The 17,760-nt window shown below is 39.7% G+C and overlaps 1 protein-coding gene across 4 annotated transcripts in view; it reads right to left on the bottom strand.

Moving 5' to 3' along the window:
* The window catches only part of DOCK10 (dedicator of cytokinesis 10), a 78,430-nt gene that overhangs the window by 13,448 nt on the left and 47,222 nt on the right, over window positions 1-17,760 (bottom strand). For 2 of the 4 annotated variants that reach the window (XM_035888855.1, XM_035888859.1), the window contains 19 exons: window positions 17,251-17,426; window positions 17,002-17,118; window positions 15,893-16,004; window positions 15,052-15,173; window positions 14,852-14,966; window positions 14,618-14,684; window positions 13,802-13,849; window positions 13,020-13,121; window positions 10,678-10,802; window positions 9,893-10,005; window positions 9,041-9,178; window positions 7,270-7,452; window positions 6,589-6,699; window positions 5,006-5,221; window positions 4,246-4,303; window positions 3,818-3,916; window positions 1,978-2,084; window positions 1,364-1,486; window positions 362-475 (listed from right to left, as the gene is read on the bottom strand). In XM_035888855.1, coding sequence (XP_035744748.1) covers window positions 362-475; window positions 1,364-1,486; window positions 1,978-2,084; window positions 3,818-3,916; window positions 4,246-4,303; window positions 5,006-5,221; window positions 6,589-6,699; window positions 7,270-7,452; window positions 9,041-9,178; window positions 9,893-10,005; window positions 10,678-10,802; window positions 13,020-13,121; window positions 13,802-13,849; window positions 14,618-14,684; window positions 14,852-14,966; window positions 15,052-15,173; window positions 15,893-16,004; window positions 17,002-17,118; window positions 17,251-17,426 — 2,246 coding nt within the window. The remainder of the gene's footprint in view (window positions 1-361; window positions 476-1,363; window positions 1,487-1,977; window positions 2,085-3,817; window positions 3,917-4,245; window positions 4,304-5,005; window positions 5,222-6,588; window positions 6,700-7,269; window positions 7,453-9,040; window positions 9,179-9,892; window positions 10,006-10,677; window positions 10,803-13,019; window positions 13,122-13,801; window positions 13,850-14,617; window positions 14,685-14,851; window positions 14,967-15,051; window positions 15,174-15,892; window positions 16,005-17,001; window positions 17,119-17,250; window positions 17,427-17,760) is intronic. The other 2 variants (XM_035888857.1, XM_035888858.1) reach the window with 2 other exon arrangements.

The following is a 17,760-nucleotide window of genomic DNA, read 5'->3' as shown; positions in this document are numbered from 1 at the left end:
TTTGAAGAGAGGGCCATATATCAAAGATGCCTTATCTGGTTTTATTTAAGTTTTACTCTGAAAAAAAACCCTGCCCTGCCTCTGTCTCAGTTCTGCTTGATGAAGTCAAGAACTAAAGCTGATGTACAGGTCTGTTCTCCATTACGCCACTAAATCCATAGCAGCAGTTTACACAGATGCAACTGAGTGCTCTCTCTTCTGAGTGAAATCCTCCTTGGAGTATAACCCACAAGGCACTTTCTACCCCATGAGTCACTGCCAAGTGTTTCCCTGTTTTAGCTTCCCTGAAATACATCAGGACTAGAAGAATGTGGCTGAAATCTGTGAATCTGTGGAGACAAAAGAACACAAATTGACTTACCTGCCCATAAAATGCAACACGGTAATACCGCCCAAAGAGACGTTTCTCAGAGTTCACTACTTCTGCAACCTTCAGGTATGACCGGTGGATGTCGTAGTACAAATCAGACAGTCTCTACATTAAGAAACAAAGAGAGTGAGGGGAAGTGAGAGAGCACAAACGTTTTGGGAAACGACACAAAGGCTCTACGCAAGCATGGCTTGTCTTAGCTGGATTACCAAACCTTTGCAAAAATGGCTGCACATGCTAAGGTTTAACCTTGCCAGCAGTCACTAAAGATTCACTGTCATCTGAGCACGCAGTTTTGTGGCAGTGGGCCACTGGGCAGTGGTAGGGACTGCCCAGAGAACCTAAGTGTCTTATCTGCAGGTGAGAGCAGGGTGCCAACAACTCCACTCGGCTCCCAACACCATGCAGATATGCTATCCGCAATTACCACTAGAAAGCATTTTCTCAGGACAGTGAACCAAAATTTCAACTAAGTTTAAATCAGAAGATCTGCTTCCTCAGCGTACAGCTTATAGCTACCTACTTCTTTGCTTTTTTTAAATTTAAAACCAGAAATACTAGTAAATGAGATTATAATCTGGTTATCCATTATGTATTGAAATTGCCAAGTAAGTAAGAAATGAAGAAACCCTGGAATTGTGAAGACATCACACAATCTATCAGCAGTGTCTAAACTTAAATACAATGCAAATGTGCTCTTGGTTTAAAACCACATGTAAAAATTCACATCCACTGGCTAACACAAGAGGTTTGTTTGAAAGTTTTTGTGTTCATTTACCATTATACTGATGCGGAAAAGAGTAAAAGAGGAAGGTAAGGTACCAGAGGCTTTTCATTTACTCCCAGCACAAAGCATTAAAAGGAGAAATTACAGACAGGAAGAAAAAAATATTCCTTTTAAAGAAAGCACTTCGCCCCCCCCACTCCCTCCGTCGATCTTTACTGTTGTCTTAAGATAATTTAAAAAAAAAAACAAACCATAAACCAACTTACTTTAAAGTCCCTCTGCTTCTCAAAAACAGCAATGATAGGCTTGTTAACCTCAGCAATAAGCTCGTATCTCTCAGACTTCCACAGGTATTCAACACACAACTCCAGCTGCTCCACAAGAACATTCTGCAATTCCACAAATACAAATGGGTCAGTGATTCAACAGCTGGTGGCATTTAATTAATAGCAATGAAGCAAAACCAACATACCCACTACACCATTTTTGTTCTGTATCTTCTATATTAAGGTTTATTTCAATGACAATATTTAATCAAGTATTGGTGACTTAGCTCTTCTTTAGTTAAAAAAAAATGAGGTAACAGTAACATGGAAATACTTGAATACTTGACGTCTCATTCAGAAGAATAGGGTTTTTTTTTTTTGTAGGCTCCCCACTGCCCTAACTTCCAGCTCTGGTACTCAATATTCTGGTTAGCCAAACACCTATCCTTGCTATTTAGTACAACAGCTATGACATTGCACTCAAAAGCTGTGCACCTTTTAATACCGCCTGAAGTACACTCTCACTATAATTTGTTGTAACATGCAAAGGCATCTGTTAGAAATAACACCCTCTATTAATACAGAACAAGTATATCAATGTTAATGCTGCTGACCTCATTATAGGGAGTATCTTGCATCCCAGAGTCCTCTTTCATAGCACCTTCTTCTTTAATGTTGGGGGTAATGCTCAGAAAAGCAGGCCATCCCATGGAAAATAAGCCTTGAAGTGCAAGTCACAACAATGCCAATTAATGACTGAATGATAAGGTAATTCAAAAAGTTATTCTATGCCATTAAAACAGAGAGATTTTATTTGACTGGATTAGTTACTATTTTCACAGCCCAAGCAATGAGAAGCACAAATGGAACTGACTGAATTTATGAGACTATTACACATTTTCTCTATGATCTAAAACTACTTGTCCAGGCAAAGGGTAATTATAACATTTTCCTGATCAATCTTATTCTTCTCTTTGGCATTTTGGTTCCTTAGCTGTACAGTGCTGGCTGTCCTTATAAAACTACATGCACAACACTCATCTACACAGGAATTACCGTCGCAGGCCAAGGTGAGACAATTTATACTCATGAAACCAGTGCTGTGACTCCTGGCTTGACCTACAGATGCTTTGTGCTACACGCTGGGACCAGCACTCGTCCCACCCATCAGGTTTCCCGAGTGAGAGGGGCACAGTTGCCCCAGGCTCACGGCAGCCGATGGGGAGATGGCCGCTCCGGAGCACGGTGTGCCCTGGCCGGGCTCCAGGGCACCCTGGCAGCAGCTCTCCTTACCCTGCCTGGGGTCAGCAGGGTGACCCCAACCCCAGCCGAGGAACTCTCTTGTAGAAAGCTCAGGCCGGTGGCAGAAGGTGCTGATGGGAAGGCTCACAAGGATTAAAACCAAGCTTACATTTAGTATTTGCTAAGCTGGGGCCTTTTAGTGCAATGGTTGCAGAAGGAACAACTTACGCAGGCATTGCACATTACAGATCAGGCAGAGTCTAACCCACAAAGATTTTACTACCGCTCCTGAATGGCGAAGGTAAACCTGCCAGTGGAGGTGACAAACTCCTGACATGGTTCACGTTCAATTTAAAAGAAGGAAGATGCTAGTAAGGCACAATTAAAAAGCTAACCTTTACACATTGAGACAGAGGGGCTCCTTCCCCTCTGTCAAGTTTTGAAAATCATTTAAACATAGGTTTAAAATGACCCACAAGTTCTTCACTCCACTTACTGTGATCTCTTATTCATGTGAAGTATTTTAGCACTAGTGAACCATCTCCGAACTATTGCTCTTCACAGAACGCTTCCTTCTAAAAGGATGCATTTTTTCATCTCAATGCTTCCAAGTGTATCAGAGAACCATGGTCTGTCTAAAACTAACAGTTTTCTCTTCCCCAGATATTTGCCTTTGCCCCCAGGAATTGCTCTTTGTGAAAATTGCTAAAATATCTCATGCTGAGAATTACTTTGAAACACACATTTCATAAACTAAATAACCACCGGCATAGAAGCATTTAATAATATAAGCCTGCACTTTATTTCTCTAATAAGCATCACAGATTAAAAAAAAAAAAAATCTTTATCTATACTAAGTTACATATGGATAACCAGATATTAATTCCACCCCCATGCCCTCCCAGCTTTGGTTAGTTGAAGAATTGGACATGGATTTGCGTGATAAACACCAATTGACCTGAGAGGGATTTCTGTTGCTCATGAAGAGCAGACTGCTCTCTTCCTGAAAAAGCCCATAACCAGAGACAAACCAGCCAAAGAGCATCAGGAAAGTAACATACAATGTTTCTGACACTACTTGCTTGCTATTACAGCCATCAACATGCACTATAAATATTTCTGCTTTGGTAGATATTTTTCCAGATCAGCTGGAGAATTTGTTTCCCTAATTATGTTATTTGACCCATAAACAGGCATGGTTAGAGCACTCACTTCCTCCATTGTGAGTTGTTAGTAACACATTACTATCAGAGACTTGACCATCTTCCAGGAGCATACGTGAGGTACAAATCTTTTCCATTTTCCAGTAACCTATGATAGTGTAAGATGGTATTAGTACACTGCTACTGGTATGTGTTAATACATGCATATTTAATAACAACAGGCTAACAAGTAAAGCATTCTTTTTTAGCACAACCTTACTAAACATTTAATTAACCCTCTTTACACAAAACACACATTTTCACTGTTCCAGTGCTAAGACTAGCATTATGATATATTTTAAAAATAAAATATTTGGGAAGATTTCAAGCAGCCTTAAGAATACTTTATATATAGAGAAGGAAAGCAGGACAGCCAAAAATTATTTTCAGCAATAATGTTTATAGATGCATAGTTGGTTTTGAATATGTTGATCTTACCCTTTCTTTTCAGGTACTCTGCAATGAGAGCGGCGATATGAATATAGCACATAGCAGCCTGTAACGAGAGACCAAGATACATGTATGCATTAAAGGTACGCTTGTATGACTTACAGCACACGTGATAAGGAGCACATACTTTCATCACTGTCAAGTCATGCTGCAGAAAAGGGAAGACAAAATTAATATAACTATTTAATAAAATAAAGGATTAAATGGTGAAATCCTTCTCGAGTGTTAATTTCACTTGGTGTCTTAGGTAAAAGCATAGAAAACCATTAAGATTACTTATTTACTAAGATATTCCTGGGTTACGCACTGGAGTTTTGCATCACTCATCTAGTTTTTGATGAAAAGGACAACGTGCTATAAATGAAGCTCCTCTCCTATGCTGTAAGTGGGGGAGAAGAAAATCCTTTATGTAAGTTATGCACTGCTCATAACCCCATCTGCACTACACCTACTGTGCCTGTTAGGGTTAAGCAGCAGAGATGCTACCACGATACTGTCCGCAGCTTCCCCATCAGACGTTTTCAAGTCTTGCTCAAGCACGTATCAGGTAGTAACAATTTGGCAAACTGGGATAATGAGCACATCGCATCTCTAGGTGTTTTTCAAATCTGTCTTCCTCTAATTTCAAGTATATGAGAGAAACTATGATTCTCTTAAATCAGTACTGTTGCCTGTCTTTCAGAGCCTTTTTCATCAGAACGTCTCAGCCTAAAGACAAATGGATTTTCTATTCATTTATTTACATTACCTCTGATAAATCTCCATTTCTTGCGTGAATCTTGGCCATGCTTTCAAGCCATGTCCTACGTAATTCAGGAGTGCTGGCATATGAATTTGCTAGGCTGTACTGCAGATCCACAAGCATCTCAGGGTCCTTCTCATGCTCCTTCATCTGAGCTGTGGCCATTAAAACTGTTCTGATGCGTTTGGTCAGATCCTTCACCTCTGCTGGGAAATTAACGTTCTTTGGGAAAGATAAGCAATACATCACTAAAACCATCAAAGAGCCACATGCAGCACCCCTGAATGAGCTAAAGTCCTACTTATGGAAGACCTTCTTCCCCTTCCCTAATTCAGTAGGCTTTGAAGCAGTCACAGTTCCACAGTACGTACACACTGCACACAAATCCTTGAGTTTTTTCCACTGATGTGCGATAGCACCTACGAGATATCCCAGGCAGCCAGCTGTAGCGCTGTCTGTATGCAGCAACTCTCCTGAAGTCAAACTGAAACGTTTGTTCCTTGGGTGCTTACTGGATGCCGGACTGGATTCTCGTACACTTTCAGCTGACAAACAGCACCGTGCGCTATAGATAGTCCTGCTTAACTACACTCACAGCATGTTTCACCGCAGTGAATAAAGCACAACAGTCTGGCTCCTGGCCTTCTCACACTGCGCAAGATTAAAACAGAGTCCTTGTATTACTCATATCAGCTCTTCTCAACATATTTAACTCAGCTCTGCAGTTTCTCTTTTTCAGATGGGCAATGAAATACATTTGTATTTTCAGACTTTTTCCCCCTCGTTCCCTTTGTTTAAAAGTAAAAACATCCAGAAAAATGAAATGAAATGAAATGCTCTCTCCTCTATGTGACACAGAGATGAGCTTGTTACAGAAGCAGTGTGACTGACTGCAGTGCTGGGAAATCAAAGCTGGACTTTGGAAACAAATACAATTGTAACTGCACCTTATTAAAGAAGACACCAAATTACTTATGCTAATTATCTACCAATTTGTTTACACTAACTTTATTATTAACCTCAGTGGAAATACCCTAAAGTCACCTTCAGAGGAGAAACATCTCCAAAGCATTAAATTCAAAATGCATGTTAGCAAATGTTTGGACAGGAATTGTAAAAATTAAAAATTGGAATCCTTCTCCAATACCTTTAGTACAGACAATGAATATAATAGCAATGGTAACTAATCTAAGAGCTAAGTGCCTTTTTCAGGGGGTTAACAAGCTGTTACAAAACCCAGCTGTTGTACATGTTTTTGCTACCTGTTTACTGAACAGACTAAAGAGACAGTTTGTAGACTAAAAATTACCTTCTCTGACATCAGAAAAATGAACAAAATAAGCAGTCAATAACAAACAACACAATTTCCAAGTAAAAATTTCTCTTTTTTGTTTCAAAAATAATTTTCAGTTATTAAGTTTCTGAGTCACAAACATTTTCATGAATTTCAGGCTGCCAGAAAAAGGCACACTATGAATGCATAAATCACTGTCTAATAAGAGCCAGCAATTTTATTCACTGAAACACTTGCTCCTCTGAAATTGTTGACCTTTTGCAAGAGGTAGTGATTGACAAAAAATGTTTCTTACTTTCATCTGCTTGTCTCCATTAGCAAAATTATTTATAATTGCAAGTGAATGTTGAAAACGAGATCCACCAATCCCTGCATCCGCTATCAGCTGGCTCACTGCTTTGATGAGCTGTATGGGGGGAGAAACACCGGGTGCAATTAGCAAAGCAAATCAAAGTTTCTGAATAGTTTTTAATCCTTATTTTAGTATGACTTGATGTACCAGGCTAGCAGAGATGCACTTTTACAACTGTCTAAAGAAGATAACATAGACAAATGCAAGAACTGTGAGTAATCTTTCCAATGTTTGCAATTGCTCACATTTTGCAGTGTAAGTGCATTGTTACTGGACTTCACATTTCTGTTACTATACTGTCAGATTCTGTGTAGTTCCTTCACCAGCTATGTTCTCACTGCTGTAAGCAATGCATGTGGATCAAGAATAGCCATTTATCTGGCTATTTATTGGCTATGTGGCTACACTCACAGCTGTTGTCTCTCACTGGAACAGAGCCAAGCAGCCCAAGAACAGCAGAGAATCCAGCGCAATGTCTTCAGACTTGGCAGGAAAATCAAGCTGCCACAGAGAGTTGCCTGTCTGAGGACTCCGAAAGAATTGCTTTGCTACAATGCATAAAAATAATAATGATAGAAACCAACACACATCAGCTGAACACTGGTGGTCTCACACTTCACTTACCTGTAGATGGGATCTGACTATTGATTTCTGCTTGTTAAATTCAAAGTTCTTTCTCATGAAAAAATAAAGAAGAGCAGATGCCTCTGTCTGAGTTGAACGTGACCTATGGTTACAACACTTCAGGATTTCATAGCAGAGTGAACCGCAGAGATCTGCTTGTCCTTGGAAGAATGCTGATGGGAACTATTGAAGAAAAAAACGTGTGAGTATGTTTAGCACTACTCTCAGGCATTGGTACAATTATTCTGAGTCAATAATTTTTCTGTTAAGCTTTCAGTAAAAACAACCCTCCCATATTCATTCACACCAGGGTTTAGCAAAAAAATTAGCCACTGGATAAACAGAATCTCATGTGCAAACTAAGATTAAGTAAAAACTGCACACAGGTTTTTGTACAAACACCGTATGCAATGCAGCAATCAAACTGGCCTCCAGGACGTCCAGACAGCAGCTGGCACACAGCAAGCGTAAAAGCAGAGCAGCCTAGCTGCAAGGAATGCAGAACAGCTAACCAGGAAAAGCATGTGTGGGGTTCTGCACTACTATAAAAGATGTTCAAGAGAAAGAAAATATTTTGAGTAGCAAAGTCAGCGAACTTCCAGTGGTCAAGGGTTTGAACAGCAGGAGACAACAGAGAGTGAAGGATGGCTCTCCAAACCATGCCTACTATTTATCATCAGGGTGGATATAACAGAAGACAGACCTAGGAGGGGTTGGAAGACCCTTGGAAGACTTGGCTACAGATCTCGAGTACCGCCCGAGAGGTTCTGCTGCAGGAATCCCTGTTCCCACAGAACTACGAAGACAGAATTCAATCCCAACAGCTACAGGATGAATGAGAAGGGTGATCCTGGATATTTTTTTTGTCCTCTCCATTGCACAGAGTTCTTTCGTTCCTGACTGTCTGGTATGTAATTTAAAGCTGTCTGTGGATGGTTTACTTTGTATTTCCCCCATGTCCTCAAGCTATGTTACTAGGAGAAGCATGATTTCCTCCTCCTCTCCCCAGAGATAACAACCAGAAGGAGGCCACATGGTTTAAACTGATCTACACTGCTGTGTTTCACAGAAACATCTGGGAGATCAGGCCAGCCTTACTTATTCTCACTTCCCCACAGCAATTGATACCTGTGTGCTACATTCTGGTTAAAGAGGATCTCATCTAAGTCTGTGACTTGGAAATTGTCTAGCCTTTGCAGTTGGCACAAAGTGTCTAATTGCACATGATCATTTACACATGTGCAATGCAAGCAAATTAAGTTTGATACATAAGCATGTTTTTGTCCAAAATCTTTTCTGTGTTGAAAACAAGGTATTTGTAAAACTGTATTAGTTTGGATGAAGTTTTGGTGAAGTGTATAGAATACTCTCCTGCTAGCTCCTCTGGGGACAGCTGTAACCATTCACCGCTGGATTCTGCAACCTAGGTATCTGCCATGAAGACCATGGACCTCTATGGTTTCAAGCTTTCTTCCACAGGTGGTAAAAGCATGAAAGCTAATGACATAGCCAGATACCACAGACCTGGACATTACTTATCTATTTACTTTACAGGTTTCACTTTCTTACTAAATTTTTCATTTTCCAAAACAGAACTGATTTTTCAGATATTGTGAACTTCACTTTTAAGCAGCATTAATCAGAAGATCTTTGTCCGGAATAAGAGTTAATACAGTGAAGTTCAGACCTCTTTCAAAGTGCCTAACTGTCCTCAAGCTGCACTTATGGTAAGACATTAATAGGTCAGAGTAACAGAATAAAACATATTTACCTTGCCTACAAACAGCCGTAGGGCGGCAAAGACATGCTTGAGAGCTGCTGCTGACTGGTTGATTTGCAGAAAGAGCATGTGTGTGTCAAAGACTTTCTTCATCAACGCATTCTGGCAATCAGATTGCTGAAGCTGCCGCTGGAAAGTTCACAGACAAGACAGGACATTCTGGTTATTAAACAACAGAAAAGGATCTGCTGGACTTTACATTGGAGTATTCCTAGCAAAATGCTTTTTCCAATGTAAAATCTCTGCAGATGAGGCATTCCCAGCTCACTGCAGACTCTTTTTAGTTGCAGTTTTTCAAGGACAGCACTTCCCTATGCCTGTACTCCTACTTGTGGCTGGGATATACTAAATTTAAGGGCTAGGGTGACAGAAAGGAGACACTAAACCTAAAAGGAGCTGTCTGCCGTATTGTAGCTGAGAGACTTCCAGCAAGTCACCTGGGCCAATATTCGTTGAGCAATTTTTAAAAAGGCAGAGGATCCACCTGCTGACTTGAAGAGATATAGATGATGAGCAGTTCGGAAATCTTTTGTCTAAAATCTCTGAAATCTAGTGGGATAAGCATGATTCAGGTAAGGTGACATATTAGTACATGCACAACACTTCCATGCAGAGCAGGGCTGTGCATAGCCCTGGATACGTAGGATGTTCTTCTTCCACATCCTTCTATTCAGTTTGGGTGCTACGAGTCAATTCCATCACTGAGGACTGGCATATCTCATTTCTCTATCCTGCTGTCTCAGGCATTCCAAGTATTCTGTGTGCCTGCTCCCCCAGGCCTTCCTTCCACCACATCTTCTGCACGCCACCAGTTCAAGCAGAAAATGGAACAGCAAAACATACCTGGTGATTCAGAGTGTAAAGACACAACAGGTCAAGGATTGTGAGGGAAACTTCTGTAGCAATGTTTGCCTCTGTGTCTACATACTGTACAATGTCCGTCTCATTGGAGCTGCCTGCAACATGTAAAAAGCAAGACGACAATCAATCTTCTGAGTGTAGTTAAAGATGATTTAATTCTGCAGTCTAGTCATTAAGTCTCAGCACAGTAGAGATGGGGTCCTGACTGTATGGTTAACCGAAGAAAACTGCTCACAGGAGATGAAAGGGGAGGGAATTTGAGTCAACTTTTACCAGCTGCACCAGTGATGCGAGTATATTCTTTCATTGTTTCTGTTCATGCTCAAAGGAGGAGAGAAACCTAATTGGGAAGTGGGATAGATGACTTTGATCTCATCATTTAGAGAACCTTCTGTCATGAAAAGGTCACTTTTATTGCTAGATCTAATAAATGTAATATTTCAGCCAGTGTACATCTGCTTGTACAGCAAGGTATGTAACCATAGATGTAAGAGATGCTGGGAAGGGGGGAATAACTTGTCATTAAGGCTATTTAGATATGTCAGGTTACTGTAATTTATTTTGTTTCTAAATAAACTTTGACCAAATTTAAGATCTGATGTCTTAGTCTCCTGGAAAAAAAGGAAGAGTCAGCAGCTCTATTTATGTTCAGGCTCTTCTCCTTAGGCTGTCTTTCACTGGCACTCATGAAAACAGGTTTTAATTATATAGAGCCTGACCCAAACCCCATAGAATTCCCGAGGGAAGTAAACAATTTTTGTACTCACTTGCAGTGCTGCTGTCTATCATCTGCAAGAGTTTGGGGTTAGAAAGTGCATTTTTGCCACGGATTATTGGTAATGTTTGAGATCTGGGATGCTTGTGGCCATCGTGACTAGAAGTAGAATGCATCCTGAAATTGAAAGGTACCATTAAAAATCAGGAACAAAGAATAAACTATCATGCCTATACAGAATTTTTCCATCTCAGTTAGAATTTTCTGCAGTACTTCTCAAAGGCCAAGGTAAGCAAACTGATGCAAAATTTAAGAGAAACAAAGATGAAGAAGAAAGACAGTGAGGTGGACAAAACATACAGATGTGCTATGATTTCTTGAGATCACAGGAGACAAAACACTCATTGAGCACTGAAAAAAAGCATCAGCTGAAATAGCTGGCTGATGTTTAGAAAACTGCCTTTGGGTGAAGAGAAACTGAGATGAGTTCTGTTAACTCGGAATACAAGAAAAATGTATCCTGCTCGTGAAAGAACTAATACAGCTTCAGCGAGGGGAAAAATGATGACAAACTGACAATGGCAGTAAAAATATGCACGTGTGTATGTGTGCTTTCTTTTAAACCTCTTTGATCCTGACAAACACATCATTAATTTATAATTAGAAGCTCAGAACTAAAATACCAATGCTTATCATAATTTTTGAAAGGATTTTGAATTTGTAACCATTACAGAATTCAGCAAGATTTAAATTCTCTCAACATTCAGGTCACTTATTAAAATACGCTTTTATTAAATATCTTTAAAAAAATGTAGCTTCCTACATTTGCATAATTTAAAAATATTCAAGGACAGAATTACTTCCTGCACCTAGCTAAACCTTCTTCTTTGTCAGTTATTTTTACAAAAACAATTTAGAAAATTAACATTTCAGATTTAAAAGTTCCTAACACAGGTACAGGATTGATGGTCAGACTTTTGCCAATCAATGTGATAAAGCCTTCCATTAATGGTCACAGTGGAAGGATTTGGGTGGGCATCCTGGCAAACTAATGGATTTGGAATATGTGTAGGTTTAATCTGTTTTTTTTTTTTTTTGCTTTTGTTTTCTTTTTTTGGGGGGGCAGTGCTGGAAAGCGTGGTTTCATATGAACATTGCAGCAAACTGAAATACAGAAATGTAAGTGCAAGTTAGAGCTGATCACCAGCAATACTTCAACTCATCATCAAAAAATGCTCTGTAATCCAACAGGCCAAACAAATAGCCATTTGGACAACAAATGTTGATCTGTGAGGGGGTAAAGTGTGAAAGCCCTGGAGACAGCAGAAGTGTGACTTTATTTTCTGGATTGCCACCACGTTGGTTCATCTGCAAACATGCAACAAAACAAGAGTCTCCCAAAGGCTGCTTGCCAGTTCTGGCTGGAGTAATGAAATCAGTGCTGCTTCTTGAAAACTGCACAGCAGAGGAAAAAAGAAAAGTATGGCAGAGAAAGCATCTTTTTTTCCCTTTGTTCCATTCCAAGAAACATGCTTATGACAGTGAGCATATTCTAGCTATACATAAATGAGAAAAGTCAATGATCCAAGCTCATGAGGAAGGGGGACTATCTCACCATGCTCTTAAGATACAACCACAAACTACACAGAATTAAAAGTTTGCTTTCTCTCTGGAGTTTTACATTATTAACATGAAAAGGATCCCACTTTCCTCTAAAAGGATCAAAAAGATTATTAAAGATGTGCTGCACCTGCAGCTTAATACCATGCAGTCCACGAAAATGATTACATCTTGCAGTGTTTAGACTAGGAAGATGGGGGGAAAAAAGACTAGGAAAGAAAGATTCTCTAAGTGGCAACATGGACATAACAGTATAGGACTATGCTACACTTAGCAGCACGGAAGTAAAAAGATGGGTGTTAAGCAAACCTACTCTTAAGTTTGACATTGTGTTCCTACATATGCCCCGCTCCACAACCCCAGGTTATTTGGGGAGAAACGAATCCCCTGATATTGTAAGTGCATCCACAGATATTACCCCTAAAGCAGTAAGATTCCATGAGAGCATAAGGTTGCAGACCTATGAATTCCTTCAGGTTGGGGAAAACTGTGGATTGTCTTTCAGATAGGGATTTGAGCTGACAACAGAAGCAGTAGCTGCACTGTTTCTGCAATACATAACGGTATGGACAGTAACTAAGGATTCTTCTGAACATAACATTTTAAACAACAGCTTATAAGTCAACTTGAAGTTAGAGGGACACAATTCTTTTGCAGTTTGCAGCTTGGGGGGCTCTGTAATGTGTTACATGTTGTGTCAACCTCTTTTCATTCAACACTGTGATAGCGTACAAAGACTCTGGTTTTACAGGAGTTAATAATACATGTCATTACCATTGCGAGAGCAGACCTGATGTCTGGCCAGAGGAGTTCGAACCTTTAAGGGTTCCATTATTCTGGGTGGCCTGAACAAACTTAAAAGCAGCAGCAATTTTCCTGTTAAGAGAAAATAACTGTTAATCTATTATGGAACGTGACAGCGATTTTGCCATGCCTCTGAAGAATAAATACAGGCCTGACAAAACCTGCCATGGAGCGTGAACTGGCTCATCTGGTGACCTTTCATTTTCCCACAGTATGACATATAGAGAAGTTCACAGTGGTAACATTAAATTTAAAAATGAAACATCAACTGAGACAAAGCGTGCATTTCACAGCTGGAACACGATCTCATGCTTTTTCAGAGAGTGGGTAGAGACAGAAGGTTGATTTTTTTTTTTCCTGTGGAACATTTATCTATGCCCATTAATACTATTATTAACGATTATATTTCCAAACATTATATGGATGAAAAATGCAGTGTTCAAGTTCCTTTGTTTGGTATATGCACAGAAATATGGTTGAGAATGGCCCCGTATTTCGGGGTACAAATGCAATAGTGGTGATCTTACCATCACATGCACATGCACATCTTTTACACCAGTTATGTACTCAGATGTCCAGAACATCACAATAACAATTGTTTACATAAAATAAAAAATGAAGCACACATTGGCTTCAGTACGTCATACATACTTTCAGGAGAAAACTGATAGAAACACTGTTAACCTCATTTAAGCCTAATATAATGCAGTAATATTTAAATACTGTAACATAGTCTATAACTAGAGAATTACCTTACAATACTGCGTTTTCCTAGATATCTGAAATTTTGCAGACAAACCCTGAAAGATAAAACAACACATTTTATGTCTATTAATGGCTTCCTAATTATGACAAAACGCTGACTCTTAGTGCCTCGAAAGGACCTGTGGCATAGGCACCTCCTAGTAAGCAAACAGAGTAGAATGCAGAAGTTCCCAGCCTAGGAATGCACAAGACGTGACACCACTTTCCACACCCTTGTTCCCTTTTCTCCACAGCTGAAGATTCCTGCTTGGTGAGGATGCAAAGTCAAAAGTAAGGACCTGGCTGCAAAAGCATTGCTTCTTCACCAGTTGAAGTTAAATAACTCACATTTCACTCACGAGATGGTGAGGAAATTCTGAAAACAGCTACCTGCATGGATTCTGCAGACATGCGTAGATTGGATAGGGCAAGCCACCTTGGAGATGTGAAAAACAGGAAATCCTAAATGAGACAGCTTTTCTTTTGGTTTGTAAGTTTTTGGGAGGTAAATACTTTTCTTTTCTTAGGGGAAGAATAGATTCTCAAGCCCAGATGGGGAAACTACTATGAAAATCTCTTTTAGGAGAACACCCAAAGCATTATGCCCCCTGTTCATGGAAATTACCAACATACTGGAGGATATGGATTGTATTAGTAATGTCTCATTAAGACTTTGGAAGATTATGGCAAAATAATCTAAGATACAAGAACTATCTCAGCATATTCCACTAGGTGGACAAACCCAAAGAGAAATTATTTGCAGCAGTCACTTTAGAACATCATCATTTAACATAAAATCAACCCCAACCACAAAGCGAACTTACTCTAAAATGCTGAAAAAGTCTGTTATTTCTGAGAATGGTGCTCGCAACCAGTAGGAAATCAGTGCACCTAAAGGGAGATATTAAAATATATTATGTATCTGTTACAGGGAATTAAACTTGACCCAAAGCCTGTAAAATACACTGATAATTACTCTAATTTAACGTTTATTTAGATTCAGCATTCACAATAGTTTACAACAACGTGTATTAGGTAGTGAGTGCACGTTTTGTTACCTTCTGAAATGGTTTTCATAATGTGAAGGAAACACATAAGAAGGCTTCTAGTTTCAGCTTGATCCAGCTTGTCAAAACGAAGAGTCGATCCAATCAAAGACAAAGGTCTCATGATCTGTTGAATTGACAGCAAAGGGCCTTGTTAAGTATAGTGATAGGTTTCCACCTCTAGTAACCATTTTCAACATTTTCACATGTACCTTTTCACACGTGTCAGTTCTCTCACTGTTTTTTTCATTGGTACTTGGGTTAGATTCAAGACTTGCTAAGGAAGCTCTGGAGTCAGCATGGTTTGCTGCAGAGATAGCTATTGATGAAAAGGCTGTAAATGAAAGTCATAGCAAACATGCTAAACTAAAACATTTATGGATACAAAAACTAACAAGAAAAATGGAAAACTTAAAATGTGTCACATGCTGGATTGACACCAGTGCTTTGAACTTCCAATAGCAAAGCTATTGATGGGTATGCTTAGTACTGAAAACATGCAACAAGTTGAAGTAAAATGATTCAGTTTGCCGTTATTTGTGACATTTTAATGGCCTGTTGCATTCTGTAAGGCCTGACCTAAAGCCACAAAAATCAGTGGAAAGATGCTTATGCACTTCCCTGAATTTTGAAACGGGGTTTGGAGTAAGCGAACAAAGTAAGTTGTGTTTCTACCCTTCCATTAAGCCTGGAAAAACTAAGAATACTTGCCTCCAAGAAGCTTCAGGAGTTTTCAGGAGAAACCTTGGAACTATTCTTAAGTCAGGCAGAGACTACAAGAATGAACTCAGGCACAGGATTTGTGAAAGCCTGAATACTGGCACCGTTCCGAAGCAGGAGAGTAAGCAAAGCCGTGGAAGAAGAGCGGCTTCACAAGAGAAATAAATATCAATCCAAAAACACCCAAAGGGAAGAGAAACATTCCATACCATGTTTCCCTAAATATGGTATAAAATGGGTTAATGATATCCTCCATGAATACTAAGCAGAAAGCATGATGGTTTGAGATACACAGAAATCTACCTGCATGTGTGTTCAATCTGTCATTTATACCTGCTATAGAGTTCAGAACATCTTTGGAAAAGGAGGTGTCCACAGAGTTTGCATGTTTCATTGCTGTCTGGCTCTGAAATCCTCCGGTTGTGCTCAAGTCATCCCTAGATCCCTGTATTTTGAAAGAAACAGAACAAACTCCAGTAAATTATATCACTCATAACTTTCATAATGACACCACACCCGATAGGCTTTTCTTAAGACACTGAGCTTGAAAACCTACTTTCAGTTGTTTAGACATGACAGCCTTAAAAGGCTTGCCATAATACACCCAATAGTTACCTGCAATATGAAACCCTCTTATACTTGAAGTTGTAAAGGACTGATAAGTCTGTGTTTGCTTCTTAACAGTAGCACAGCATTGGGAAAGGAGCATTAACTGCTGTTAGCAATGATAAGATGAAACAGGCTTGTTTGCCGGAAGGACTGAAAGACACAACACCCCTGTGGAAATCTGTTTCTAATTTTTAAAGCAGGGCTACAATTATAGCACATCTAATCTTTTAAGAAATAAACAAACATCCTCCTCCATGTGTGCAATTTACACAGGCATTTTCTGTGGTGGTAAAGCTGTTTTATGATGTTTCTGTCCCTCCTTCAGCTACTTGTGTGCATTCCCTCTGCCTAGTTCATCGTCCCTGTTGTACCAGTGAAACTGCTTGTAGGTTATGACATAACCCTGCAAAGAATCTGTGGGCGATGGGAGTTTTTCTTTACAACAATGTCTCCCAGCCACTTGCCAAAGGACGTGCCTGAGGACAGGGTCCTGAGTCCCCAGCTTGTGGCACCAGGGCAGACATACCGGACGGGCTGGCTGGGGCTGCAAACCTCTAACTTTGAGTTTCCAGCACTGGGACAGCCAGTGTCCTGGGTCTGTTCCAGACCCACAGTCTGCACCCTATCGGTACAGACTCCCAGGGCTCTGCAGATGCTCTGCAAATCAAGACCTTCCAAATTAAACATTGTGGGTGCAAACAAATCAGCATTTTCAGAACTGCATTTCACTAGCTAATTTGTGACCAGCATAAACTTGGACCTCTTCCCACCAGATTGACTGGGTCAGACCTCAGTTCGATCATTTCAGTGTTCTGAAAAATCACATGAATTACCTGATTGGAAGTATTGATATTGAAAAGGAACATATCCTTCATGTAAATCCTTGGCATATTGTCCAAAAGCATTCCATAGAGTGGCATGTACAGGTTTGCTATTTGTGCCTGTTTTGCCTAAAAAAAACCAACAACAACATAATCCTGAAGAAACTAATGAATGTATCCTAGTGGCTAAGGAAGTTTCATATATATTTAGCTACTGTATGAACAAGCAAATGAAAAAGAACAAACAAACAGTTTCTTTACCGGCTCTGCGTATCGATCATCAAATGAATGCTTTGCCATCAAGTTTTTAAGCACAGCCAAAGCTAGGTGCCTAATATCCTGGTCTTCTTGCAAGGCAAAACCAACCTCCCGCAGCAGGACTCCAATTAGAAAATGTTTACGGCAAAATTCATTGGTCAGTGTATACTCTGGAATATCTTGGAACAGAAAGCACCGAATGCTTAAATTAATATATAGGTTATGAAACACCTCCTCCATTTTCCAAATTTTCAGTAACTTATTGATTTAATCCACTGTTAAACCTTTATTTCCGGATCTGACTGCCCCATTCTGCTCCCTCACTTGCTAGAATTAATTAATCTAATATTATTATTTCTTGCAATCATGCAGTTTTTACAATTTAATAATAAAAGACAATTTATATACACATTCCCATATGAGAATCTCAATTTTTTGGCATATAAGACTATTCACTTCTTTGAGGCTGTCGTGGTTTAACCCGGCTGGCAACTCAGCACCACGCAGCCGCTC

The sequence above is a fragment of the Egretta garzetta genome, unplaced genomic scaffold, assembly GCF_000687185.1.
Source record: "Egretta garzetta isolate BGI_Z169 unplaced genomic scaffold, ASM68718v1 scaffold161, whole genome shotgun sequence".
NCBI lineage: Eukaryota > Metazoa > Chordata > Aves > Pelecaniformes > Ardeidae > Egretta > Egretta garzetta.
Note: the sequence above shows the minus strand (reverse complement) of the source record. Positions and strands in the feature narration are given on the sequence as shown.